Here is a 27195-nt window from a genome sequence, read left to right as displayed (position 1 = left end):
AGAATATATACTATATGTTTCCATTTAAATAAAATTCAAGAACAGGCAAACTAATTAATGGTGTATGAAGTCAAGATAGTAGTTTAATTTGAGGAGGGATGAAGAGAGATAGTGATAGAGAGAGGGCGTGAAGGGGCTTCTGAGGCACTGGTGATATGCTTTTCTTGATCTGGGAAGTGTATTCACTTTGTGACAGTTCATTAAGCTCTGTTTTTATGGTTATTGTGTTTTTCTGTATGTATGTTGCATTTCCATTAAAAAAGAATTGTTTTGAAAAATCATTTCAGAGTTAAAATTGGACAATTTCTGGAAGCCCAGAAATTTCTAGTAAACAGTCATAGAATCATTTAAATTATAATTGGGGGCTCCATTCCTTTCAGAAGGAGAGAATTCATCAGCAGTATTAAAGCAGTACTGCAGAAGGGAGTCAGTTACAGTGCTTGAGAGTGTGCCCTCTGCCAGCCAGGTTTCAAGAACTAATTCTACTGCTGAACAGGCCTGTGACCTGGTGGAAATTACTCTGCCTCGCCATGCCTCATTTTCTTCATCAGGAAGGTGGAGATAAAAACAGTGCCTACCTCATAGGGTTGTCTTAAGGAATAGATAGTGTAATCCTTGGAACTCACTGTATTAGTTACCTATTGCTGTGTAGTAAGCCATCTCAAAACTTAAAATAGCACCTATTTTTGTTTTCTCACAATTCTAAAGGTCAGGAATTTAGGTGAAGCTTAGCAGATATATTAATCTGGGTTCTCCAGAGAAACAGAATCAAAAACCAATAGGCTATATATATATTTTTTTACATATATTTTATAGATAGATAGAATATATAGTATATATAGATATGTAATAAGATCTATATCTGTATAAATTTAGATATATGATTTATACCTATATATTTGTACCTATAGAAACCATGAGCCATCTATGTATCTGCTTCTAAATATAATATATATTAAAATTATGTGAGCCAATTCCTTATAGATATAGATAGAGATACAAATATAGATATATAGCTAGATAATAAGGAATCGGCTCATACCGTTTTGGAGGCTGAAAAGGCCCCAGATCTGTAGTGCACAAGCTGGAGACACAGGAGAGCAGATGGCATAGTTCCAGTCTGAGTCTGAAGGCCTGAGAACTAGGTAGAGCCAACGGTATAAATTCCAGTCCAAGTCTGAGTGCAAAGGCAGGAGAATATTGATGTCCCAGCTCAAAGACAGGCAGAGAGAATTCTCTCTTACCCCCCCTTTTTGTTCTATTCAGGCCTTCAGGTGATTGGATGAGGCCCACCCACACTGGGGAGGGCAATCTGCTTTATTCAGTCTAGTCTACCAATTCGAATGTTAATCTCATTCAGAAACCCTCAGAGATACACACAGAATAATGTTGGACCAAATATCTGGGCATCCTGTGGCCTAGTCAAGTTGATACATAAAATGAATCATCCCAGCAGGGCTGTCTCATCTGCACCCAACATGGTTCAGTTAGGACTGGAGGATCCAAAATGGATCCAAAATGACCCCACCTACATGTTTGAGGACTCGTGGCTGGCTGTTCTCCACGTGGCCACTCTCTCCAGCAGGATGACACGGGGTCTTCTTTGCTTGGAGGCTGGGTTCCTAGAGAAAAAGAGGAAGTTAAAGGATCTCTTAAGCCAGAGCTCAGAATTCCTAAAACGACATTCTGTTGATCAAAGCAAGTCCCAGGCCAACCCAGGTTCAAGGAGGGAGGAAATAAGAGACTCTACATCTGGGAGTGGGAAGAGTGGTAGACCTGTGCCGGGATGAGTTGTGGTGGCCGTCTTCGCAGACAGACAGCCCTTTGGCTACCAGAGTACATATCCTTCCCAGTTGCATGCCAGACCCCAAGGTTTAGCCTGTCCAAATCACCATCACCTCTTCTTGAACTACTGCATCAGCCCCCTCTTTTCTTGCCCCGCCCTAGAATGTTCTCCACACAGTAGCCAGAATGATCTTGTTAAATGTAAATCAGATCATATCACTCCAGTGGGGTCCTATCATGCTTGTAATAAAGTCCAAATTCTATGCCATAATCTGGCTCCCAGTAACCTCTCCACCCATGTCTCCTTCAGGTCTTTCCTTGTTCGTTCTATTCCAGCACCCCTGGCTTTCTTGCTGTTTCGCGAACACCCCAGGCTCATTCCGGCCTCTGGACTTTTCCACTAGATGTCCCTTCCCTCAGAATGCTCTTCCCCCAGATCTCACATGGCTGGCCTTTTCACGTCACTCAGATCACTGCTCAAATGTTGCCTCAGAGAGATCTTCCCTGGCCATCACCATCCTACTCAAAATCAGCTGCTCACCCACCTTGAGCACCCTTTTCCCGATGCAGCTTTATTTTCCTTCATAGCAACCCCTAGAATTACCTGTTTTCTTATTCATGGTCTCTCATCCTCACTAGAACATAACCTCCACGAGAGCATGGACTTTGTTCTCCCAAACACATATAACCGTGCCTCGCACTCAATACATATGTGTTGAGTAAATGAAAGAGCCTGGGATCAACCGTGGCAAGAACAACGGCAAGGCAAACCCAGCGACGTCGACAGCACTGTCTTGCCGTGGCCCGTACACCTCAACTCTGCACTCTAACCCCATCACTGGTTTCCACAGTTACACTTTGGTGTCTCAGGAAAGGGAACTTGCAACAGAAGAGGACAAGTTGGAGACAACTGATGTGGGCAACTGTGAGATGCCTTTGGAGAGGACTCTAACTGGCCCTCATTCTGGATCCTGTGGCCAATGCCGACAGTCTCAGGATGACAGATCACCCATTTGTCCTTTTTTTAATTAATTTTTTATTATAGTTGATTTACGATGTTGTGTTAGTTTCAGGTGTACAGCAAAGTGAATCAGTTATACATATACATATATCCACTGTCTTCTAGACTCCATCCCACGTAGGTCATTACAGAGCACCGAATAGAGTTCCCTGTGCTATACAGTAGGTTCTTATTAGTTATTGATTTAATATAGAGTAATGTGTATATATCAGTCCCAGTCTCCCTGTTTATCCCCTCCTTTCCCCCTTGGTAACCATAAGTTTGTTTTCTACATCTGTGACTCAATTTCTGTTTTGTAAATAGGTTCATTTGTACCATTTTTTAAGATTCCACATATAAGTGGTATCATATGACATTTGTCTTTCTCTGTCTGACTTATATGTAGTTACAGGTATACTATATGTACCACCTTTCTGCCAGAGACCTCTTGGTATGTCCTATGGCAGTGAGGAAATAGGGAGAGGTGAGCACAAGAGGCAAAAAAGAGAAGAAACGGATATTACTGTGTCCCTACTGTGTGCTGAGCAGTTTCACATGTATTATCTCATTCAGCTCTTAAAACAACAGGTATCGCTCTGCAGTTCACAGACACGGAAACTGGACAGCGAGGTGGGTAGGCATTGTCTGCTGATGCTGAGTGGGTGTGCCAGCAGGAAGTTTGCTTCAGTAGATACCCCAGCTTCTCTTCTTCTCCGCCTGTCGCCATGAGAAGCCTAGTACGTGTCCTGTGATGATGATCCATCCTGGTGCAGAGTTGCTGAGATGTTTGCCCTTCCCCACAGTGGTGTCCTGTGGCCATCCGGGCTCCCCACCCCATTCCCAGATGTCCGGGGACAACTATACCGCAGGGGCGGTCGTACGTTACAGCTGCACCAGCAAGCGGACTCTAGTGGGAAATGCCACCCGGATGTGTGGGCTGGACGGACACTGGACTGGCTCCCTCCCCCACTGCTCAGGTATGGGCTCTGGTGTGGGAGAAGGGAGTCCAAAGGAACACCTGGCTGGGAGGCGAGCGAGCTCCCGAGGGTGTGAGTGTGATAGATGGATGGGAGGGAAGCAGACCTTTTGAACCCTCATCGCATCCCTCCCAGGCAGAGAGCATGGCTATCAGAGGTCCCAACTGGACTTCAGCCCTTGGTGGTCTGAGCCCAGCTTCATGCCCTTAGTCAGCGCTGGCCAAGCCCATACAGCCAAGAGATTGCAAAACTAGTGAAGACGCAGTTTGTGAGGTCACCCTATGGCCAGAGTCCTGTCCAGACATTATTACCATGAGGTCCCAGGAATAGTCCAAGCCTTCCTGTTGTTCGGCCCAGGTCCAAACCCCCTCCTGTGTTCTCTTCTTCCCTGTTATGGACTGCTGGGCCCCAGCCTGCTTCCCTTTCTGTATCACCACCTCTCCCGTTTGTCCTGTGTCCTGACTGCCCAGTGAATACTGTTCTTCCCTTTAGCACTAACACACCAGCCCCCAGACGTTTCCTATGAATGAGTTTGTTTTCCTGTTAATCTCTATGGGGACATGGAGAGATGCTATCAACACAGCACATGTAGGGAACTGCCAAAGCTCCCGTGTCCATATTTCCAGATATTCATCTGTAATGTCATAAAAGAACAAAATATTTGAAATTGAATTGTCCCACCAATGAAGAAACCACTAAGCAAAAAAGTTAGCACCCCACAGCTTTCTTTTCTTTGGGGTGAGCCTGCCTGGCCCCAAGAAGGGATGCCACATGGGATGTTGCCCGCAAGAGGGCAGCTGTTCATGTAGCTTGACGTTCCTCAGGGGACCTACCATGGCACTGAAATTAACCCCTATGCCTTCCCATGCCAGATGCCCTCTAGAGGTAAGGATCCTGACCTCCTTCTAATATAGAAGGCTTCTCCTCAAAGTGGGACTTCACTCACAAGATGTGCAGCTGCTCTTGCAGTTTGAAGTTCCCAGATGAGCCTGTCTTCCAAAATTTAGGGCACGGCCAGAATACCCACCAGATATTAGTTAGGGCTCCTAAGAAAGAAATTCCCGAAGCACTGGCCACTGTTTCAAAGGGTTGTGGGCTGCCCAGGACAATCCCAGACACATCACTCTGTTAACACCCAAGACTTTGGCCTCTCACCCTCATTAATCTCATTAATCACCCAGTTCATGAACTGGCAGGACTATGTATGAGCCACTGGGACTCCTTTAGCCTATTAGCTGGGCCCCAGACTCCTGTCTGTTTGGACTTGTATTGGAAGTGTCTTGGGGAGGCTGGCATGGGGACGACAAGGATCGTGTATATCGAGGCCTCCAGAGTTGTCCACAGAGCAAGTTCCAGGAGGAAGAAGTATTCCACAGAAGAAAGGCATGCATTTCGCATCCAAATGCCCATCCAAGCATGCATTTGCCCCAGTCTCTTTGGTGAAGAGTCCCTTTTGCATAAAGTCCTCCCTCTAGACGTTTCTCTAGGACATGGGACTAATGGTGTTCTTAAGGTCTGTTTTATGTATTTGGGGATCTTTGTTCTCCATGGGAAAATGAAGTACAAGGTAGGGGAGGAAGAAATCAGAAAGAAAGGCTTCAGCGTCTCCTGCCCATTAGCATATGTAACCCAACTACACAGTGAGTCTCCTGGCCCAGAAGCACAGAATCCAAAGTCTTTTCTCCCAAACTGTAATTTTCCTTCTCTGAAGTTGTTTTTGTGAAGGCTGTGAAATGACATACTGGAAATATTCCAGAAACAATTCTTATAGGTAACGAAGCTAGAAAACCTCTAAAACCTTTTCAACCCTGAGATTTCATAATTTTGTGACTACCTAAGTCCTGGTTCTGCATGTGGAAGCAGGGACTCTTCCTTGGCCACATCAAAGGTCAAGGGGAGACTAGAAACACGCTGACACCTTGGGAACATGAAAAAGTAAGAAGCAGAAGAGAAGCTTCAGAAGACATGGACCTCACTCATTAGGGGATATGTTGCGTTAAGCTGTTTGATCCCCAATCCTGAATATTCTGAAGAATAGTTTGCAATCTTACTTCTCCCGTGTCTTCTTCAAGGACGACAGACACTTAGGAGAACAGTATCATGGGCAGAGCTTTCTGGAGACCTCTGAGGACAGGAGTAGAAGGGATTCCATAAATACTAAGGCTGAGGAATGAATGGATCTTAAATACCTTAGATAAGGAAGTGAAGGTGGAAAAAAATAGGTGATTAGGAAGTAACGCTAGATCTGTACTAGTGAGTGGGATATAATTCCACCAGTGATACAGATATCATCTTTTGCAACATCATCTCCCGTCAGTCTTAAAAGATACACATTCAGGAGTTCCAGGGTCAGATGTTCAAACCTCATTCTGTACAGTCAGTGCACCCAGATGGTGCATAACAGAAGTCGTAAGTCCCTGGGCCATAAAGGACATGCAGAGATTTCTGGCATTTGAGACACGCTTCAGGAAGTTCATTGCCTACCTCTGCAGTGTCTTCATCTTGCTGATGTACCTCTTCAGTAAAGAGTCAACAGTATGCCCCCGTGGTACAGTATTCTGTCCCAGACTTCCTTATATCGTTGAAACAGAGGCCAAACACGGCAGTGGGGACTGTTCTGTCTGATAATGCCCAGGACCTGGGAGTCCACCCTCAGGCCTGTTGTGTAACAGTGCTGGCTTCAGCTGAGGCCAGCTAGCCAGTGAGGGAGAGCGAGCGACTCACCATCAGGGCTGCCTTCAAGGGGACCCTGTACTGCCTGTTGCATGAGCTACATCCTGGAAAACGTCAAAAGATAAGAAAACCTGGCCAAACGTAATAGGCTTTGTTTTTTCAAGTGTTGGAGTTGAAGGCTGAATGAATCCCCCTCCCATGGTAAGGAGCAGAATGGGGAACATGGGGTTATATAGTGTTCTCATATTTTGAGACTAGACTGGAAAAGGAAATGAGCCCAAAACTGAGAGGAAGATACATCAACAGTGGATGGTGGGGTACACACGGCTTAAGCCACCTGTGGTCAAGATGTTACTATCGATGCCTACACATGTGGATCCACGAGGAGGTGCATTCCACATCAATGGGAAACTTTATCTTCTCATGGAGTTGCCATTTATTCCTTCATTTTCTTCCTCCTTCCTCAAGCTTACCATGGCCTAGGCTGATCCAGTGGTGTCTCCCGTGCATCTCCGTATTCTGAGATGCGCTGGTTCCCACAGGCACTGGGTCTTGTAGCTTTGTCTCCTGTTCTCCACCTTCCCCCACCTCTTGGGTCCTTAAAACTCTCCTGGGTTGGGTTTGCACAATAAGCCAGATGCATGCAGAAATGTGGCAGGAGGCATGGGGCAAAGAAAGGATGAAATGAGGGATCTAAGATGTCTAATCTAGAGCTCACCTGTATTGCACAATTTGTGAATAGAAAATCCTCAATTAAAGGCCCAGGATGAAGGTTCAAGCTGGGCTGTTGAGCAGAAACTCTGCTAAAAAGTTGGAACTTTTTTCTCTCAGCAGTGGGAAGCCAGTGGAGCTAATTCAGCAGGAAAGAACCAAAATCAGATTGTGGTTGTGGTTGTTCGTTGCTAGGATTTAAGGATAAAGTGGAGGTAGACTAGAGGGAGAGTTTGAGAGGAAGGGACGTTAGTTAGGAGGATCCGGCAATGTAGTTCAGGAGAGAGACGTTGCACATCTGAGCTAAGACGGTGGAACTGGTAACGGAGAGGGTACCACATCAACAGATGGTGGAGAAGAGGTGAAAGGGAGAAGGCCAGCTTGGACCACGGGCATCCCACGCTGGCACAAGCCAAAGAACAAAAAGGCATGACTTCCTCCACAAAGCTTTCCCTCTGCCTTCTTTCTTCCCTTGCCTCGTGGTCCCCGGGGACCCACACATGACCTCAGCCCTCTGTGTCCTTTGACCACTGAGCGCTAAGGCAGGAGCCTGTCCTGGTGACTCAGGCTAGACACACGGTCAGTTTCACCGCCCTCGTTCTTAGGGCCCACTGCCCTGCCTTAGCATCAGCCCAGCATCTTTCTCTCTCCAAGTCCTCCACTCCCTTTCCTGCCATGCTAAAAACAACGGGGTTTTTTGGTTCTGGTCCATAGGAACCAGCATGGGAATCTGTGGTGACCCCGGCATCCCAGCCCATGGCATCCGCTTGGGAGATAGCTTTGCCCCGGGCAGTCTGATGCGCTTCAGCTGTGAAGCTGGCCACGTGCTCCGGGGATCGTCAGAGCGAACTTGTCAAGCCAACGGCGTGTGGAGCGGCACGCAGCCTGAGTGTGGAGGTAATGTATGTGACCATTCTGCTTCTCCCCTCTGCCGGCCCCAGGATCTTCCCCCGTTTTCCTACGCCCTAGCACCCGCCCTCACATACACAGATAAAATGCAGGGCCCCCTTTGAACCCTTGGCATGGTGAATAGTGGGCATCAACGGAGTTCACGTTCATCTCATTAGTAACCCAAAGGCAAACATATTCCCCACTTACCTAAGCAGGGAAGACACCAGGATAAACTAAGTTAAGCACATTTGTGCATTTATTTCCATACAGTTTCATTCAACGACTGTGTGCCAAATACTGTAGTATAGGCTAGAGACACAACGGTGATGGAGACAGACCCACCTTGCCCTCTTGGGGCTTACAGTTTAAGGGAAAACACTGTGTTTAAATAGCATCCAAAGTGCCAAAAGAAATACAGATCCAGCTTTTAAAAATTCTTTAAAAGTAATATAAGCTCTTAATGATGGTTCCTGAGGTAGGCCCAGTAGGGAAAATATATTTCTCCACGCACTCCTAAATTTCTGGAAAAACAAAAGCAAAACTCTTTTTTAAAACCTCTCTCCCTAAAGTCCAGCTTTTTGTACCTGCTCCCCAAATTTCTCCCTCCCTTTCTCCCTCCCTCTCTCTCTCTCTCTCTGTCGCTCCCTCTCTCTCCCCCCCTCTCTAAAATACAACCTGCATAGCACTCTCCTAGTTAGGAAGCAGTTTCACAGTAAGAGTAAGATTGACTGAGGTGTTGGAAGAGGAAGGACGCAATATGAAATCATCGTCTAGCCAGGGAGGAGTGGGAATGGAATAGGGAAATGTATAATTGCCAGGCAGCACCGAGGGCTCATTAAGGTAAGAGCCGTTAACATAAAGTGACAGTAGTCAGCATTGGTCTGGGGTTTTTTTCAAACACATTTAGCTACATAGTTTCAGGCACAGGGTAGGTGAAGCATTAGGTGTAGGGTTGGGGTTTTATTAAGCAACTAAGACATTGAAAGAAAGTGGCAAGGAAGATGAGGGTATACACAAAGCAGTGATTATGATAAATCTTAGCATCTAAGCTGGGTAAGGAAGGGACGGCTTTATGAGTGGAGTAAGAGGCTGTGAAAAGGTGGTAGGATCAGTGGATTATAGGTCCCAATCACCAGAGAACGAATTCCAGAGGGAGCGAGCTAAAGAAATAAAAGGCAGTGGTTAGAGAATGGGCTGCATGAAATTGAGATAGTGGCATAGTCCTGAAGAGCAAGGGGAGATGCTCTGGCCCGTGATCAGGGGACACCAATGACAGAAATGGAGTCAGTGCCTTCGCCCACATGTCTGTCCAAAGTCCTGCCTTTCTGGGGGTGCAAAGTTAGGTTTATAGGATTTCCTAGGCATAGTAAGAGAGGTTTTGTGGTACTGAGAGAGTGTTTTGGCAGGGGGAGAATTTAGTATATTCTCAAATATCCACTGTGACCCAGGTTCCCTTTCTTGCCACTCAGGTCCCAGGATGGAGTCAGCCATCAATGTCAGGAGTGTTCAGGGAACAGAAAGTGGGCAGCTGAGAGTTTGGACCTGGAAGCAAATATTTGTTGAGTGAGTGTATGTGTAACATGTACACAGCTCTTTGTGACTTCCCTTGGCAAGCTCCCACTTATCTTTTAAGGCTCTACTCAAATTCTTATCTCCAGCCCCAATAAACTGCTCTCTTTTTAGTGCTTTTTTTCCTTCAAGTGTAGCACTGATTACCTCATATTTTAATTCATCTGTTTATAGGTAGGTTCTTAAGATAGACTGGGCTGCTCAAGGGCAGGGGACAGGGCTTGGTCACCACTGCATACCCAGCACGTAGGCAGCACAAATACTTGTTGAGTGGATGGATGATAGGGCCTATCTGTTGTGCTAATTACATAGGAATCATTTGTAGATCTGACTCTGGGACTATGTAAATGTTGTACATATTTACAAAATAAAATTAAATGAAAGATTAGAAACAAGTACTCTCCGAATATCAAATCAAAATGGAAACAAATGAACTTAACTATGTATCAAGTTGGTGATTTAATAACCCAGAGAATTATTTCAATTGACTTGAAAAAATGAAATCTGACTATGGTACATATATTCTGAGGACAAAGAACTACAATGAAATCTTAAACTTTTTTTTGCAATCATATTGCTAGTAATAAAACTGGTATTACTATTCTGAAACTATTATGTATATAATACCATAATATAAAACAATAAAAATAAAACAAGTTAAAAATATTTATTGTCATTAAGAACCAAGATTTTTGGACTTCCCTGGTGGCGCAGTGGTTGAGAGTCCGCCTGCCGATGCAGGGGACACGGGTTCGTGCCCCGGTCTGGGAGGATCCCACGTGCCACGGAGCGGCTGGGCCCATGAGCCATGGCCGCTGAGTCTGCGCGTCCGGAGCCTGTGCTCCACAACGGGAGAGGCCACAGCAGTGAGAGGCCCGCATACCGCCAAAATTTTTTTTTTAATTTTTTAAAAAAAAAAAGAACCAAGATTTTCAACATAAAAGGGATTTCATATAAAAATCAAAAATTTAAGGAAAAACTCAATTCTAAACTTGGCTTGGTAATATCAGCGTAAAGTCATAATGTATTTTCAATTTGAAAAGTTATTTTCCCAGCCTAAAAGTCTAGAATCAATGACCAGCTCAGTAGCAATGAGTACCCTTAATGCCCAGGTTGTAGTTTTTAAATCCATTGCCCATTCAAAGGAACCAGAGCTCTTTAGAGAAATGGCTGATTCCAGGACTGGGGCAGGATATATGCAAGGTGAACATGGAAAATCTTGTCATTACAACAAGGAATCTACCAAACACAAGTGGGTCATGTCAAAGGAACTCAGGAACCAACTTGAAGGGGCTCCCACTAGTCAAAGATGGGATAATTTGAGCGTCAATAAGAATAAAAGAGGCAACAGATGGAAACATAGCAAATAAATTCAAATCTGTGAATTCAAATATTGTCCTTTGGAGCTTGCTAGGGAACCAACTCATTGTTCTCACGTCTGATTTAAAAAAAAAGAAATCAAGCATTAATCCAGCCATCCTATATGAACTCTATTTCTGGGTAAGCAAATATTTGATAGTGGACAAGTTCTTAAACACTAGCTAAAGCAGAAAGAATTATAGAATTAGAATGTCACCATTTCTATCCCCTAATGAAATAACCAATCTGGTCAACAATATTTAATTTCTGGTAAAACCATTAAGTGACAACTAACAGGAATTTTATAATGCCAGATGAGGCAGGCAGACCCGACCCACTGGTCAGCCTCAACATCACTAACAAGGAAACAACCAGACATTCTGTGCCTCCCGACGCGATGTGATAAGAAAAACACAAAACCTTTGAAAAGTACCTTTGCCAAAGAGTAGAACTTGACTACAGTAAGTACAGGGGACAGAGGAATATGCTGAACAATGCCTCATTGGTGCAGTTAGTAAAATCCAGAAAGTGGGAGATTCTACCGGATAAATGCCCTGATTTGTGTAACAGATAAATTGTAGGAGAGGGTAACCCAGCAATCTCTGCATTCAGAGTCTTAGAGACGTGCCAACCAAGTGTCATGTGTGGACTGTATTTGGATCGTGATTCAAACAAATCAACTGTGAAAAAGAGATAGACAGAAACGCTAACCACTGATTGGACATTTGGTGATATTAAGGAATTGTTTAAAATTTCAGGTGTGATAATAAAACAGATATAGTCTTTAATTTTTAGAAATCATAAAAAAAAATCCCTACAGGTCTCTCCTCCCCTTCTAAGGGGGAGATGATCCGACATGAAGGCATCCCAAGAGGCATTTCAATCCACAGGGTCCTTACCTAGCACGAGGTCTCCACTCTGGGCAGGGCCCAGCCCCCCCAGAGGATGCCTGCTCTTGTTCTGATGAATAATGTGTCCTTTCGGCTTCCTAGTGATCTCTTGTGGGAACCCCGGGACTCCAAGCAATGCCCGAGTCATGTTCAGCGATGGCCTGGTTTTCTCCAGCTCCATCGTCTATGAGTGTCGGGAAGGGTACTACACCACAGGCCTGCTCAGCCGGCACTGCTCGGTCAATGGCACCTGGACAGGCAGCGATCCGGAGTGCGTAGGTGAGAACCTCTGGGCTCCGTGGCAAATGGTGGCCAAGGCAATCGGGCTTCTCCCTGCCAAAGACGAAGGCTGTCTGGAGGAGACTGGGAAGGCTGGCTGACGTGGTGGGACTTGACCCTGACTTAGAATCATACAAATAGCCTCCACTTACCGGGCACATAGTATGCGACAGCCCCTGAGCTAAGTGCTTTGTTTCACACGCATCACATCTTTTGATTCTCACCACAACCCCCTGAAGTAGGTACTATTAGCTCTACTTTATGTATGAGACAACTAAAGCTCAGAGAGGTTGAGAATATATAATTATTTGCTATCTCTTAGACTCTAGCCAGTTCCTTGGGCTTTCTTTTTCTCTTTTAGGGCAAAGCCCCAGTGTTCAGCCTGATTCTCTTTCCACCTTAAAGCTGCTGCCATCTACCATCTTTGTTAGTTCCTTCTCTCCCTTGGACCCATCCCCACCCCAGCCTGGCTCCCCTTTCTTGCTTCTCTTAAGGGCAGCGCCAGACCCTTTTCCTTGAAAAGCAAATCACTGTGGGGCCCAGATGGAAGGAAGTGATAAGGGAATCTGACAACATTCTCCCTTTCAAAATCCTAGCTGTGATTTCAGGCTCCATTTGAAATCCCCTGTCAAGTTCACTTTTGTTCTGAGGCCGGAGCTCACTAAACCCCACCCTCACTTGATACCGTAACATCGGTATGACCGCTGCATCGGTCACAAGACCCTGCTCCTAGGCCACTGGACCCACAGAGGTCTCCTGGGCAGAAGAGCAGGCGGTAAGATGCCCTTTCCGGCGGCAAATTGTCTTATGTGGTCCGTCAGCACACCTTAAGCTCTTCAGCTTGGAAACGTCCCCCTCCTCGGACCCCAGCCTCGTTTATGAAGCGAGCCCTCTGGATACTTGCTCTTAGAGGTGTGGGCTTTAAATGAACAAGATGGGTTTCCCAGCCCAGGTTGCTGGGGTGCGTAAGGATGGTGCGGGCAAGGATGGGGGATGCAGGACAGACTTTGCAAGCAGACTTGGCTCTGGGGACTTAGAATGGATGGTGCCCGACTAGGAACCGGGGAGGGGACAGGACATCCCTACCCTGACAGCTTTCCTTCCCAGACACGTGCAGGGAGTGACAGGGATGGTGTTGGGGTGCTGGGGGTGGGGGGCCTGTGCTCAGAGTGAACAATGCTCTATCTCCTCATCCTAGTCATAAACTGTGGCGACCCTGGCATTCCAGCCAATGGCCTCCGGCTGGGCAGTGACTTCAGGTACAACAAAACTGTGACCTACCAGTGCATCCCTGGCTACATGATGGAGTCACATAGGGTGTCCGTGCTGAGCTGCACCAAGGACCGGACGTGGAACGGCACCAAGCCGGTCTGCAAAGGTGTGTCTGGGGGCTTCGGATGTGGACAGAGGGGCAGAGAAGGTACAAAAGTCTTGAACATCTAGAAGGGAGGGTGTGATGAGGCAGAGCCCTAACATCTTATCGGGGGGTGTGCAAGGTGAGGAGTGGTCCCTGAACATCTGCAGGGAGGGAGCGGGAAGGTCCTGGGCCTTGAACACTGAGGGCAGGGCCGTGCAGAGAGGAGTGGGTTGTCGTAAGGTACAAAAAGAACAAGCTCCCAAAGGAAGAGGGGACGTTCTTGCTTCCTGCCGCTTAGCCCAGACTCCCGGCAGGCACAGGGAGCCAGTGACATCCGTGCTGGTGGCCGCCGGGGCCTGGTTTCCCCCCGGGGCAGCCCCAGCACTCAGCCTGCTTTGGTCTCCCCCAGCTATCATGTGCAAACCGCCTCAGCTCATCCCCAACGGGAAAGTGGTGGGGTCCGACTTCACGTGGGGCTCAAGCGTGACGTATGCCTGCCTGGAGGGGTACCAGCTCTCCCTGCCTGCGGTGCTCACCTGCGAGGGAAACGGGTCCTGGACTGGAGAGCTGCCTCAGTGTTTCCGTAAGTCGCTCACGGGGGCCTCTGAGGCATCCCATCTGCTGGCTCCATCCTCTTCCCTCCTCTGCCGCTCTGCTTCCAGAGCTCTGCTGCTAGGAGGCCTAGAATGGAGGTTCCCGGCCCCAAATCAGGGAGGAGCTTTGTCAAAGACACTATTAAAGAAGGAAGGGATTTTAAAGGAAGAATATGAGACTATCTTAATTGAGCCCTGGCTCCTCTCACCGTGTGGAGTCACAGTGGAAGGAAATTAAGCCAGAGATAAGGGAGGTGTTTCTTAACCTGAAAGGTTGTTAACTGGATGCGCTAGAACCCAAAGCTGGGGTGATAGACAGGCAAGCGGGGCAGTGCGAGAAACATGCCTGTCTTCAAGGAAAATACCCTGCGCAGAAGAGACGCTGGGGCCCTTGTGATTTTCTGGTGAGAGAGTTATTTCTGATCTACCTGGCCCGATTGTGTCTCAAAGAGCCTCAAGTCCATGCCAGGGCTCAGTTCTTACCGAGTCCCCCAGAGAAGCAGGTTCCAGGTCACTCATTCTTGCCTTACCCCATAATCTGGCTCTGGAACTTGGACAAACAGTAGGACCTATTTTTTCTTTCTACTTGGCATTTATCTAATGCTGCAGAAAACTATCAACTACACATGACACTGTTTGGGGACCTCTGAAAATTTACTTCAGTTCGGGAAATTTCAGCAGAGACAAGGGCCAGTAAAAGTGGACACAGGAAAGGCAGCGTGTGGTGTTGTGGTTAACCCCTTAGACCTTCGTATTCCTCCAGGGAAACATTAGGAAGGGAGGAAGGCTCCAGGTTGAGTCTGGACTCAGAAACCTTGCTTTTTGTCTTGAGAAATAGCTGAATTGCTTTCTAACAATGAATTACGGTTATTGTTAAAAAAAAAAAAACCAAAACTGTACTATATCCAAAAATACAAAGAAGAATGCACCCTCACCGAACCCTCACTTCCCAAAGATAGCCATAGTTAGTCTTGTCGTACTTCCACACAATCACTCTGCATTTTTGCATGTATAGCAGTATGTATGCAATTTTCTATAAATGGTATTGAATCGTGCTCTTCACAACTTGTATTCATTCACAGGCCATCAGTTCCTTGCTCTATCAGTACATACTAATCTATACATCATCATTTTTAATGGCTTTAAAGAACTCCCTTGTTATATATGCCACAACTGGTTTAATCCTCTCCTACTGGTGATGAAGTTGGGTTTCTCCAACTTAATCATGTTAGAAGCAGTTCTGCAACATATAGCCTCGAAAGTAGCATTTCTTTATGCCTGTGTTGAAGTCCTGGGAGTGAGGATGCTGGGCCAACTGGTGTGCACGCTATACATTTTGACGCATGTTGCCAAACTGTCTTCTAGAAACGGTGTCCCAGTTTACGCTGCCACCAGCAGTCGATGAGAAGATTTCTTGACTCACACCCTCGCTACCAGTTGACTTTGCCAATATTCTTAATATTTACCAGCCTGAGGAGTTTAAAAAGATATCTCATTGTTTGAATTGGCATCACATTGCTTCTTAGCCAAACTGAGCTGCTCTGTGTCATCCACTCGTATTTCTTATTCTTTGAGTTGCCTCTTCCTGGGTGTGGTGACTTCCAATTGGCTCAGCCTTTAACTGACTTCTGATTGCTCCGTCCAGACTCCGCAGCTTCCAGGGCCAGGCTTTCATCTGATTTCGCATCTGACTGTGAACCTCATGACTCTATGTAAAGACACACACACATACCATAGCATAAAGAAGGTTCCTCATGCTTGAAGTGATGTCTTGGGGAACTTGGCCTTCCACAGTCAGTTTTTAAAGATACTCTTTGCTGATCCAAATGAAATGGGCACACTCAGATACTGCTCACTGCAGGGTAAATACACAGTCCGTGGAAAGACATTTGGCGATACGCATCAAGAGCTGCGAACACACTCAAACCCTTAAGGATAGTAAGTTCACTCCTCGAGAATTCCCCTAAGAAAATAATACAAGTTAAAGAAAAGCCGTAAGTAACTTTATAATAATAGAAAATGCCTAATGTGAGGGTTAGGGTAATCATGTTACACCATCTCATTGCAAATTTACATAGCCAATAAGTGATAATGATGTCATAAACACGGGAAATGTGTACAGAACGTCAAGTGAACAAAGCAAGGGTGACAGCACCTGGACATCAGGTTTGCAGCCACGCACAAGTTTCCATACAACTGAGCAAACGCTAGAAGGGAATGAGCACAAAAATGAACAAAATGTCTTGGGTAGTACGATGATAGTTTATTTTTTCTCCATGTTCTCAACTTCCTGTAATGTTACTCTATTACATGGATATGGTTATTAATAAGCATTTGAATGTGGAAAGGAGAGGAAACACACAGCAGCGCTGAGGCAGGTGTAATCATTGACCCAGGGCTGCCCCACAGCCAGAGTTCAAGTGGAACCAAGAGGAAAGCAATACAAGGACCAAAGGCTGGGTGGGGGTTAAGGGGGGCGAGCAGACTGAGTTCTAGAAAGCAACTTGGACCTGCCCTTCTCCCTGGTCTTCCCAGCTGTGTTCTGCGGAGATCCTGGCGTCCCGGCCCGTGGCAGGAGAGAGGACCGAGGTTTCTCCTACAGGTCTTCTGTCTTCTTCTCCTGCCAGCCCCCTCTGGTGCTGGTGGGCTCTCCACGGAGGTTCTGCCAGTCAGATGGGACATGGAGTGGCACCCAGCCCAGCTGCATAGGTGAGAGGTGACCGGGAGCAGAGTGTCCCAGCTGGTGGGCATCCTTCTTTGGGGCCCGAGATGATGAATTTTCTTCCCTGTCTTCATTGGTCTCATCTGCAAAACGGGGCGAGCGCTCCCCTAAGCTACTTAGAACAGGAGGTGAAGTGGCCATAGCTCATGTGCTGCCGGAAATCATTGTCAGCCGGGGCATGACTCGCGGGGGAGATTCCCAAGGGCAGGGAAGTCAGGGCGTGACTCCATCCTCGATCCCGCATCTGTTTCTCAGAGTGAGCAGGGGCGATGAAAGCTTCCCTGACCATGGTCTGTTTCTTTGTTTTGCCATCCAGACCCCACGCTGACCACGTGTGCGGACCCTGGCGTGCCACAGTTTGGGATACAGAACAATTCCCAGGGCTACCAGGTAACGAGGTCAACCGAGATCGGGCCTTTCTGCCTTCTGTCCTTGTCACTGTCATCAGTCTCAGAGGACTCAGGACAGCACTAGGAGGCATGAGACCTTGGAAGCTGGAGAGAGAAAGCAGCCTGCTTCTTCAAGCCAGGATGCACAGCATGACCCCTCAGAAGCAGGCAGGCGTTTACACCAACCTGAGAAGCTGATGTGGAAGAACAGACTCGCGTGTAGCTCCACAGGCACTTCCCGGCAGTCCCTTGTGACTGGGGCAGGGACAGAAATGAGAGAGACAGATGGACCTTCTGTCCCCAGGGCACCCACACCCTACGGGGCTCAGACAGGGTGGCGGGAGCCAGCGAGTGCCACATGGGAGACAGTCTCCTGCCCAGTAGGCCCGTCCCAGCAGGATACAGGCTCCAGGGACACATCTCAGAATGCACTTCAAAAGGAAAGGATGTGGACAGCCTGGATGGGACCCTCTGAGCAGAAGGAAGCAGGAAATTATGGATGTGTTCAAGGCAGGACAATGAACTGGAGCCCCCAATGTGCCCAGGGGATACCAGGGACTAAGCCGGAAATGGCGGGTTGGGATCTCACCTAGCAATGGGATTTATCAAATATTTACTGCCGTGAACTATTCTAGGCGCTAGGAATACAGTGGGAACAAGACAGGCCAAGTGCCTGCTCTACGGGAGTTCCCTGGCTGGTGACAATAAATAAACAAGATCACTTCTGTGGGCGATAGGCACTACACATGGCATAATATAAAAGGGTGTGATGGGGGGCGGGGTGGTTGCTGTTTTAGGAAGCAGAGTGAGGGAAGAGGCCTCCTAAACTTGAACTGTGGTGCCCATGGTGGGAAGCGCCAGCCCTGTGCAGAGCTGGGTGGGCGTTCCAGCAGAGGCAACCGGCCACAGCAGAGGAACGCTCAGGCAGGGAACTTGGCAGGTTGCAGGACTAGAAAGCTGGCCAGCCAGCGGGTCGGGAACATAAAGAGAGAGGAGAAGGACATGAAGCCGAAGAGCTAGGCTGGCACTGCCTTGTGAAGTTAAATATTCACACATCCTATGACCCAGAGTAAGCAACCCCAGAGACGCTCTCGTACGTGTTCCCAAGAAAGGAGAAAAATCCTGGTGTAGTCTCAGGATGGTTCATCACACAGCAGTGACAATTAAGGAACTATAGCTCTGGATGACTGTTAGAAACATAGTGTTGAACGTCAAACGTGGTAGGATACTATTTCTAGAAAGATTCAAACCAAGAAAAATTTATATTGTTTAGAGATATATGTAGGCATATGTGATAGAATTATTTTTTAGCCAAGCAAGGAAATGAAAAACACAAAATTCGGGCTTCCCTGGTGGCGCAGTGGTTGAGAGTCCGCCTGCCGATGCAGGGGACGCGGGTTCGTGCCCCGGTCCGGGAAGATCCCACATGCCTCGGAGCGGCTAGGCCCGTGAGCCATGGCTGCTGAGCCTGCGCGTCCGGAGCCTGTGGTCCGCAACGGAAGAGACCACAACAGTGAGAGGCCCGCGTACCGCAAAATAAACACACACACAAAATTCAAGAGACTGGTTTTCACCGAGGGGAGCTGAGGAACAGGGCAGGGAAGGAGCGCGCAGATGACAAACGTGTCAATGGTGTTCTAACCCTTAGGTTGAGCGGTGGGCTCCACTGAAGGCGTCCAGTTTATTATGATGATTCACGCCTGGATATGTGCCATATATTCTTTTCTATGCACCAAATATCACATAATAAATTTTGAAAAGAGAAGAGCATGGACCAGGTCATATAGGGCCTTGAGACCATGATAAGCATTTTGGATGGTATTCTAAATGTCATAGGAAACCATTTGAAGGTGACTTAATCTGATCCATCATTTGAACTATCACTCAGGACCCTGAGGAGAGGATGAACAATAGGGGGTAAGAATGGAAGCACTTAGACATCTTGAGAGAAAGATGAGGGTGGGACTGAGCCAGGGTAGCGACAGTGGACATAGAGAGATGTGAAGGGGTCGGGAGGTATTTTGTTGGTAGAACCAAGAAGACTTCTTGAAGGATTGAATGGAGGGGTTGAAGGAAAGGGAGGAATCAAGGACGACTTGAAGTTTTTGACTTGCACGACTGGGTGGATAGGGGTACCATTTGCTGAACGAGGTGATGGGCGTGGAGGAAGGGAGTGGAAGTTAGGTTTCACCTTGCGTTTCAGTTTGCTCCCAGAGGTAATAGAGACACGTGAGTGTTTTGAGCTGGGAAATAGTGTGATCCGAGTTGCAGTTTCGGAAGCTGATCTGGCAGCATGGTGCCGCATGGATTAGAGATGGAGAGATGGAGCTGGTGGCTGCAGGGAGTGTCAGGTCAGACTGTGAGGGGCTAGTGGAGCAGAGGGAGGGCTGCAGGGACGGTAGCAATTCTGCTCAAGGGATTTTTTACAAAGCAAAGCTCCAGATTCTATAGGGGACATGTCCTAAAAGAATTCATAGATTCACGGAGGGGAGAGACACACACAGTAATATTCTACTTTGCACAGTTCTTCACATCTCATAAAACGCTTTCAAATCTACCCTCATATTTGAGTGTCACGACATTCCAGTGTAGTGTGGCAGGGCTGCTCATCCCAGCTCTACACAGGAAGGCTAAGGTGTAGAGAGTTTCGTGCAGCCTGGCATCCAGTGAGTAAATGTAGATGCTAGAACTCAAACCCAGGGTCTTCTGATTCTGGGTCAGGCACTCAGCCCCCCGCAGCAAAATATGATATATCCCATGAGAGTGTTGATCTGGCCCAGGGAATTGGGTGAGGCCTTGTGGAAGAGGCATAATGTAAGCTGCCTCAAGGGATAAATAAGATTTAATCAGGTAGAGAAACAGAAGGGTGGGTAGGAGTAATGTCGTGGGAAGGTAAGCAGTCAGGTGACAGGTATGAAGCGTCGCTGGATGGAAGGTGATTGTGGGAACTTCGTCCTCAGGTTGGAAGCACCGTGCTCTTCCGTTGTCAGAAAGGTTACCTGCTCCAGGGCTCCACCACCAGGACCTGTCTTCCCAACCTGACCTGGAGCGGAACCCCGCCCGACTGTGTCTGTGAGTGCAAATTTCGCCTACAGCCCAGACAACTCCTCCTGGCAACTCATAATCTCCCCCAGCTGGGCATCTAGGCGATGCTTGGGTGCTCTGAATGACAGAGAGCTCAGAACTCCTCGTTGGGACCAGTATTGGTCTCTTTGTACTCCTTACCCCTTGGAGCCCCACAGAAGGTATTTACACACAGAAGCCTTTCTGATATTAGAAGGCAATTCCTATGCCTTCGCAAAGAAAAAGAAAGAACTTTCCCATGGCAGCAAATACTAACAACTACGAGGCCTGCCCTCAGGATGGAAGATTTCAGGATTTTGACCATAATTACTCCTTTTCCCTCAGGAGAATTGCTGCAGGTTTAGGTTCCCCCAGGGTTGACTGAGCCAATATCCACATGATCTCCATCTTGGCCTCTCATATAGACATCAAGGCTGGGGTGGGGCTAGGGCTGGGGAGGGGATGCTGGACCTGAAAGGGGCCCATAAGGGAAAGGAAGGGGGTGGTCCATCAAGGAACAGGGGAGTGGTGGAGAGGCCTCCTGGAGACCCTCGTCTCCCAGCAGCGTCTTCCCTGTCATCCAGCCCACCACTGCAAGCAGCCGGAGATGCCGACCCATGCCAACGTTGGGGCCCTGGACTTGCCCTCCATGGGCTACACGCTCATCTATTCCTGCCAGGAGGGCTTCTCCCTCAAGGGTGGCTCCGAGCACCGCACATGCAAAGCAGATGGCAGCTGGACAGGCAAACCACCCGTCTGCCTGGGTGAGTGTGCCCCCTCGGTGAGCTTCTCCAGGGTGGGGGGCCAAAGGGGACAGCTGAGCTTGAGTGAAAGAAGGCCAAAGAGAAGAAAGAAATGTGATTTCCGGAAGCTGGAGCCTGCTGCTGCTTTTCTGAGGTGTTGAGTCCAGGAGATTAAACCAGAGTAGTCTAAGGAGCACAGAGTGAAGCCATCCCAAGTTTTACCTTGCTACCTTCTGCATGAGCTTCAACACTCTGCCCAGCGCTGAGTATACAGTATTCTAAGGATTACACTCAATCATCAGACGGAGAAAAGCTCTGTGTCCCACCGAACGGGAATAACACGTTATGCATATATGCCTATCATAACCTTGATAAAACAGTACCCACTCACAGATCCCTCAGGGTTACCGTGACGTCTTACACCTCCCTCGCGCTCCTCTTCATTCATTTCTTCTCTATTTATTGAGCGTTACCACTGTGCGTGGCTGAGCTGGGCATGGGGGATGGGGAGGTGAAAGACACAAACCCTGCCCTAAAGGAGCTCACATTTAGCTCTGGAAGACACACACGTTATCAGATATAACAGTCCCTTCAGGAACATAGAGATGCACTGAATGCTGGGAAGGGCACTAATTCAGCCTAAGGGGGAGGGGAGAATCAGGGAAGGCTTCCTGGAGAAGGTAATCTGAGTCCAGTCTTAAGTAAACAATCCAGCAAGGATAAAGGATGGGTTTGGTGCTAGGATGGCATTCAGTAAGATGTCTCTTACGGGTGCTGACCTCACCTCACCACATTCCGGGTATTGTTCTAAGTACTTCGTGTACTAACTCAATCCTTGCAGTCATCCTATGAGGCAGGTGTTACTCGTATCCTCATTTAATATATGAGGAAACTGAGGCACAGAGAGGTTAAGTAACGTGCCCCAATGTCACCAGCTGGTAAAGGGAGAGAGCTGAGATTCAAACCCGGCAGGTCTAACTTCAGAATCCATGCTCTTAAGTACTCTGCTGTCCTGCCCCTCAGAGAGAGAAGGCTTCAGGTTCAGAGCCTTTATCGGAGCTAGAATTTAATGATGTATTCTCATTGTATGAATTGTTGTAAATTTCTTTTATTTAGGGAAAGTAATATTTGTGTTCCACAAATGGTAGTGGTATAATTTTTCTTTTTTAGAGTACATTTAACTTTTAATTGTGGTAAAATATACAAAACGTAATATTTACCATTTTAACCATTTTAAAGTGTACAATTCAATGGCATTAGGTACATTCACAATATTTTGCAACCATCACCACTGTGCATTTTCAGAATCTTTTCATCGTCCCAAACAAGAACTTTGTACCCATTAAACAATAACTTTCCATTCCCCTTACTCTCCAGCCCCTAATAACCTCTATTGTATTTCCTATATCTATGAATTTGCTGATTCTAGGTACCTCATGTTAGTAGAATCATATGATATCTGTCCTTTTGTGTCTGGATTATTTCACTTAGCATAATTTTTTCGAGGTTCATCCATGTTGTAACGTGTTATTGCTTCATTCTTTTTTATGCCTGAATAATATTCTATTGATGGATATACCACCTTTTGTTTATCCATTTGTTCATTGATGAACATTTCAGTTGTTTCCACTTTGGGGCCATTATGAATAATGCTACTTTGAACATAAATGTACATGTTCTGCTTGGATATATGTTTTCAGTTCTCTTAGGTATATATCCAGGAATAGAATAACTCAACGTTTAACAGTGTAAGGAACCGTTTTGCAAAGTGCCTTTACATTTACTTTACATTCCCACCAGCAATGCACCAGGGGTCTAATTTCTCTACATCATCCTTGCCAGTACTTATTATTGTCCAGCTTTTTTTTTTTTGCGGTACGCGGGCCTCTCACTGCTGTGGCCTCTCCCGCTGCAGAGCACAGGCTCCGGAAGCGCAGGCTCAGCGGCCATGGCTCACGGGCCCAGCCTCTCCACGGCATGTGGGATCTTCCCGGACCGGGGCACGAACCCGTGTCCCCTGCATCGGCAGGCGGACTCTCAACCACTGCGCCAGCAGGGAAGCCCTTGGCCAGCTTTTTGAGTATAGCCATCCTAAGTGGGTATAAAGTAGTATTACATTGTGGTTTTCATTTACATTTCCCTAATGACTAATAATGTGGAGCATCTTTTCATTTGTTTATTGGCCATTTGTGTATCTTCCTTGGAGAAAAGTCTATTCAGATCCTTTGCCCATTTTTTAATTGGGCTATTTGTCTTTTTATTGTTGAGTTGTAAGAACTCCTTTATGTCCTGTTGATTTCTTTTTTCCAGCTTTATTGAGGTATAATTGACAAAGTGAAATATATTTAAAGTATACAACATGATAATTTGATATACATTGTGAAAGGATTCCCATTATCAAGTTAACACATCCATCACCTCACATATTTATCTTTTTTTTTTTATGAGAGCACACGAGTTCTACTCTCTCAGCAAATTTCAATTATACAATGCAGTATTATCTACTATAGTTACCATGTTATACATATACATCTTATAACTGAGAGCTTGTATCCTTTTACCAGCCTCTCCCTATTTCCCCCACCCCCCAGGCCCTGACAACCACTATTGTACTCTCTTTTTATAAATTTGACTTTTTAGATTCCACATGTAAGTAGTAGCATGCAGTATTTGTCTTTCTCTGTCTGGCTTATCTCATTTGGCATAATGTCCTCCAGATTCATCCATGTTATCACAGATGGCAGGATTTCCTTCTTTTTAAGGCTGAGTAATAGTCCATTGTATGTATACACACATTTTCTTTATCCACTCATCCATCAATGGACACTTAGTTTGTTTCCATAGTTTGGCTATTGTGAATAATGCTGCAGTGAACATCTCTTCAAGACAGAGATTTCATTTCCTTTGGATATGTAGAAATGGAATTGCTGGATCATATGGTATTTCTATTTTTAATTCTTTTTTATAGAATAAAAATATCCTTGTACTGGTTTACATTACTATTTTCTTCATTACAGAGAATATTTACTATTCATGTCTGCTCCTATAACGGCAGTCCAGCTTTTAAAAATTTCATATTATTCCTTTACATAATTATACATTAGATTTGACTATTGATCCTTTACATTTATGATTACACATTATCTATTTTTAATTCTTGAAGGAACCTCCACACTGTTACATTCCTACCAACAGTGCACAGGTATCACGTTTATCGGTTTGTGTATATTGAACCATCCTTTCATCCCAGGAATAAATCCCACTTGATCATGGTGTATGATCCTCTTAACGTACAGTTCATTTGGTTTGCTAATATTTTCTTGAGGATGTTTGCGTGTATGCTCATCAGGGATACAGGCTTGGAATTTCCTTTTCTTGAAGTGTCCTTGTCTGACTTTGGTACAAGGGCAATGTTTTGATTCCTTACACTTTATATTTTGTATATCTACTGTAGGTTATGCTTTGTGTTTTTCACGAAGCTTACATAACACATATTTACAACAGTCTTTTTTTAAGCTGCTAGCAACCTAACTTGGAATGCATACAAAAGCTCCACATTTTTACAGTCCCCCACATTTTATGTGTTTGATGTCACAATTTACATCTTTTATATTGTATATCCATTAAAAATTATTGTAGTTATAGTTATTGCTGCCATTTTTGTCTCTTAACCTTTATGCTAGAGTTACAAGTGATTTACCCACTAACATTACAATATTAGAGTATTCTGAATTTAATCATGCATTTATCTTTACCAGTGAGTTTTATACTTTCGTGTGTTTTTATGTTAGATTTTCACTTCCACTTAAACCCCTGCTGTTTAACCCCTCTATTGAATTTTCCAGGTCAGTTATTACATTTTCAGCTCTATGGTTTCCATCTGGTACTTTTAAAATATTTTCTCTTTGTTGAAATTCTTGTTTTGTGCTTTGCTTTCCTGACCTCGGTGAGCATCTTTATGACCATTATTTTGAACTCTCTGTTGGGTAAATCACTTACCACTGTTTCATTAGGATCCGTTTCTGGAGATTTATCTTATTATTTGGTTTGGAACATTTTCCCTTGTTGATTCACTTTCCCTGATTCTCTGTGTTGGTTTCTACTCATTAGATAAAACAGGCAGCTCTCCCACCCAGTCTTCACAGACCGACCGTCTCGTTTAGGCAATGAACCTCACCAGTCAGTGCAGCCTAATCTCCTGGTGCCTCCCAAACCTTTGTGATTGTCCGAGCTGTCGTCTTTATTCCTAGTGGCTCCCAGTAGTTGAGGGTGTACCAAGACCCATCAGTGTCCCACAGAGGTCAGCACCTAGATGCAGGCTGATTAGAAGCAGACTCTCAGACAACAGTTGGAAAAGTATGCAGTCAGACCCCTTCCAGGGAGAAACTGGGAGATGTGCATTTTTACCTGCTCCCTCAGTGTGAGACCAGGTATATATATAGCCACAGGAGTTTCTACTGTGTCCATTTAAAAACTGCTTCCTTGTTTGCTGTAGTCCTGTGGAACTCATGAACACAAGCCCCAAGCCCCATTGGCCTTCAGAGCTAGGTGATTTGGGCACCCATCCCTCAGATGGCATCCTTAAAAGTCAGGGTGCTAGACATGTGGTACAAACTCAACACTCTGAGGTAAAAGCTGGGAGTTGGGAGTCCCTCCCGATTGTATGGTGCCGTGCCAGGTGTGAGGTTTTATTTCAAGAATGTGTCTCAGCCTTTCCTACCTGTTTTGATGTGGTTATTTTCTCAGTCACCCAATGTGTAGGTGTCACTCAGCTAGTTTCTGGATTTCTCTCAGAGAGAGTTGATCTGTTTTCTTCTGCACATTCAGTGTATCCGTGGGAGGAGGGGAATTCAGGAGCCTCCTATGTTGCCATCTTGGTCCAGAGTCCCTTCAACTGTTCTTTATATATCTAGAATATAAGACCCTTATCAGATGCATGATTTTCAAATATTTCCCCCATTTTGTGGGTTGTCTTTTCACTGCCTTTTTTTTTTTAATTTACAGTACTTTCTTTTTTATTTCGTTCATCACCTAAAATTTAAGCTCCATTTTATCCTGTGTTAATTTTTTTCTTTTTTTTTTTCAGGTGTGGATTTTTTTACAGCCCTATCGAGATATAATTGATATACAAAAACTGCACATATGTAGTGTATGCGATTTGATGAGTTTGGATCTTTACACTTTCCTGTTGGTGTCCTTTTAAACACAGAAGCTTTTAATTTTGATGAACTCCAATTTATCTATATTTTATAGGTTTACTTGTGCTTTTACGATCATATTTAAGAAACCATTGCCTAATCCAAGGTCACAAAGATTTGTACCTGTGTTTTCCTCTAAGAGTTTTGGGGTCCAAATTCATGCTATTGCATGCGGATATCCAACTGTCCCAGCACCATTTGTTGAAAAGACTATTCTCCCCTCATTGGATTGTCTTGGCACCCTTTTCAAAGACCATTTGACCACAAATGTGTGAGCTTACATTAGGATCCTCAGTTTTATTCCACTGATCCGTATGACTGTCCTTATACCATTACCACCCAGTCCTGATTACTATAGTTTGCAGCAAGTTTTGAAGTTGGGAAGTCTAAGTCCTCCTTTTTGCTCTTCTTTTGCAAGATTGTTTTGGCTATTCTGGGCCTCTTTTATTTCTATATGAATTTTAGGAATGGGTTGTCAGTTTCTGCAAACAGACAGCTGGGATTTTGATAAGGGTGGTGTTGAATCTGTAGATCAATCTGGGGAGTATTGCCATTTGAACAATATTAAGTCTTCCAAGCCACGAGCATGGGATATCTTTCCATTTATTTAGATCTTTAATTTCTTTCAATGACGGTTTGTAATTTTCAATGTACAGTCTTGCACTTTCTTGTTTACATTTATTCTTAAGTATTTTTTTAAGCTATAATAGGTACTTGCATTTAAAAATACAAAATGCTTTCGATGCAGTTGAATCTCAACTCAACCCCTTACTATAAGACCCTGGGTAAGTCCCTTCACCTCTCTGCCTCTAACAAGTTTCTCTTCTATTAAATGAAGACAATAATGTCTACCTCACAGTTCTGAGAGAAGGAGTAAATGAAATGACATGAATAAAGTGCCTAGCACAGTGTCTGGCACATAAAATGCTTTCTCCCTCTTTGCTCCCTTCATCTTATAAAACCTAAGACAATAAAGGCCTTTTGTTCAGAGGTGTG

At 45.6% G+C, this 27195-nt stretch overlaps 1 protein-coding gene across 1 annotated transcript in view; it reads left to right on the top strand.

The window, feature by feature from the left end:
• Window positions 1–27195, top strand: part of CSMD2 (CUB and Sushi multiple domains 2) — a 661952-nt gene that overhangs the window by 626669 nt on the left and 8088 nt on the right. The window contains exons 56-64 of the mRNA XM_032640663.1: window positions 3589–3762; window positions 7861–8043; window positions 11958–12134; window positions 13333–13512; window positions 13901–14074; window positions 16620–16793; window positions 17123–17196; window positions 20156–20267; window positions 20843–21022. Of these exons, the coding sequence (XP_032496554.1) occupies window positions 3589–3762; window positions 7861–8043; window positions 11958–12134; window positions 13333–13512; window positions 13901–14074; window positions 16620–16793; window positions 17123–17196; window positions 20156–20267; window positions 20843–21022 (1428 nt within the window). The remainder of the gene's footprint in view (window positions 1–3588; window positions 3763–7860; window positions 8044–11957; window positions 12135–13332; window positions 13513–13900; window positions 14075–16619; window positions 16794–17122; window positions 17197–20155; window positions 20268–20842; window positions 21023–27195) is intronic.

The sequence above is a fragment of the Phocoena sinus genome, chromosome 1 (genome assembly GCF_008692025.1).
Source record: "Phocoena sinus isolate mPhoSin1 chromosome 1, mPhoSin1.pri, whole genome shotgun sequence".
In the NCBI taxonomy this organism is placed as follows: domain Eukaryota; kingdom Metazoa; phylum Chordata; class Mammalia; order Artiodactyla; family Phocoenidae; genus Phocoena; species Phocoena sinus.
Note: the sequence above shows the minus strand (reverse complement) of the source record. Positions and strands in the feature narration are given on the sequence as shown.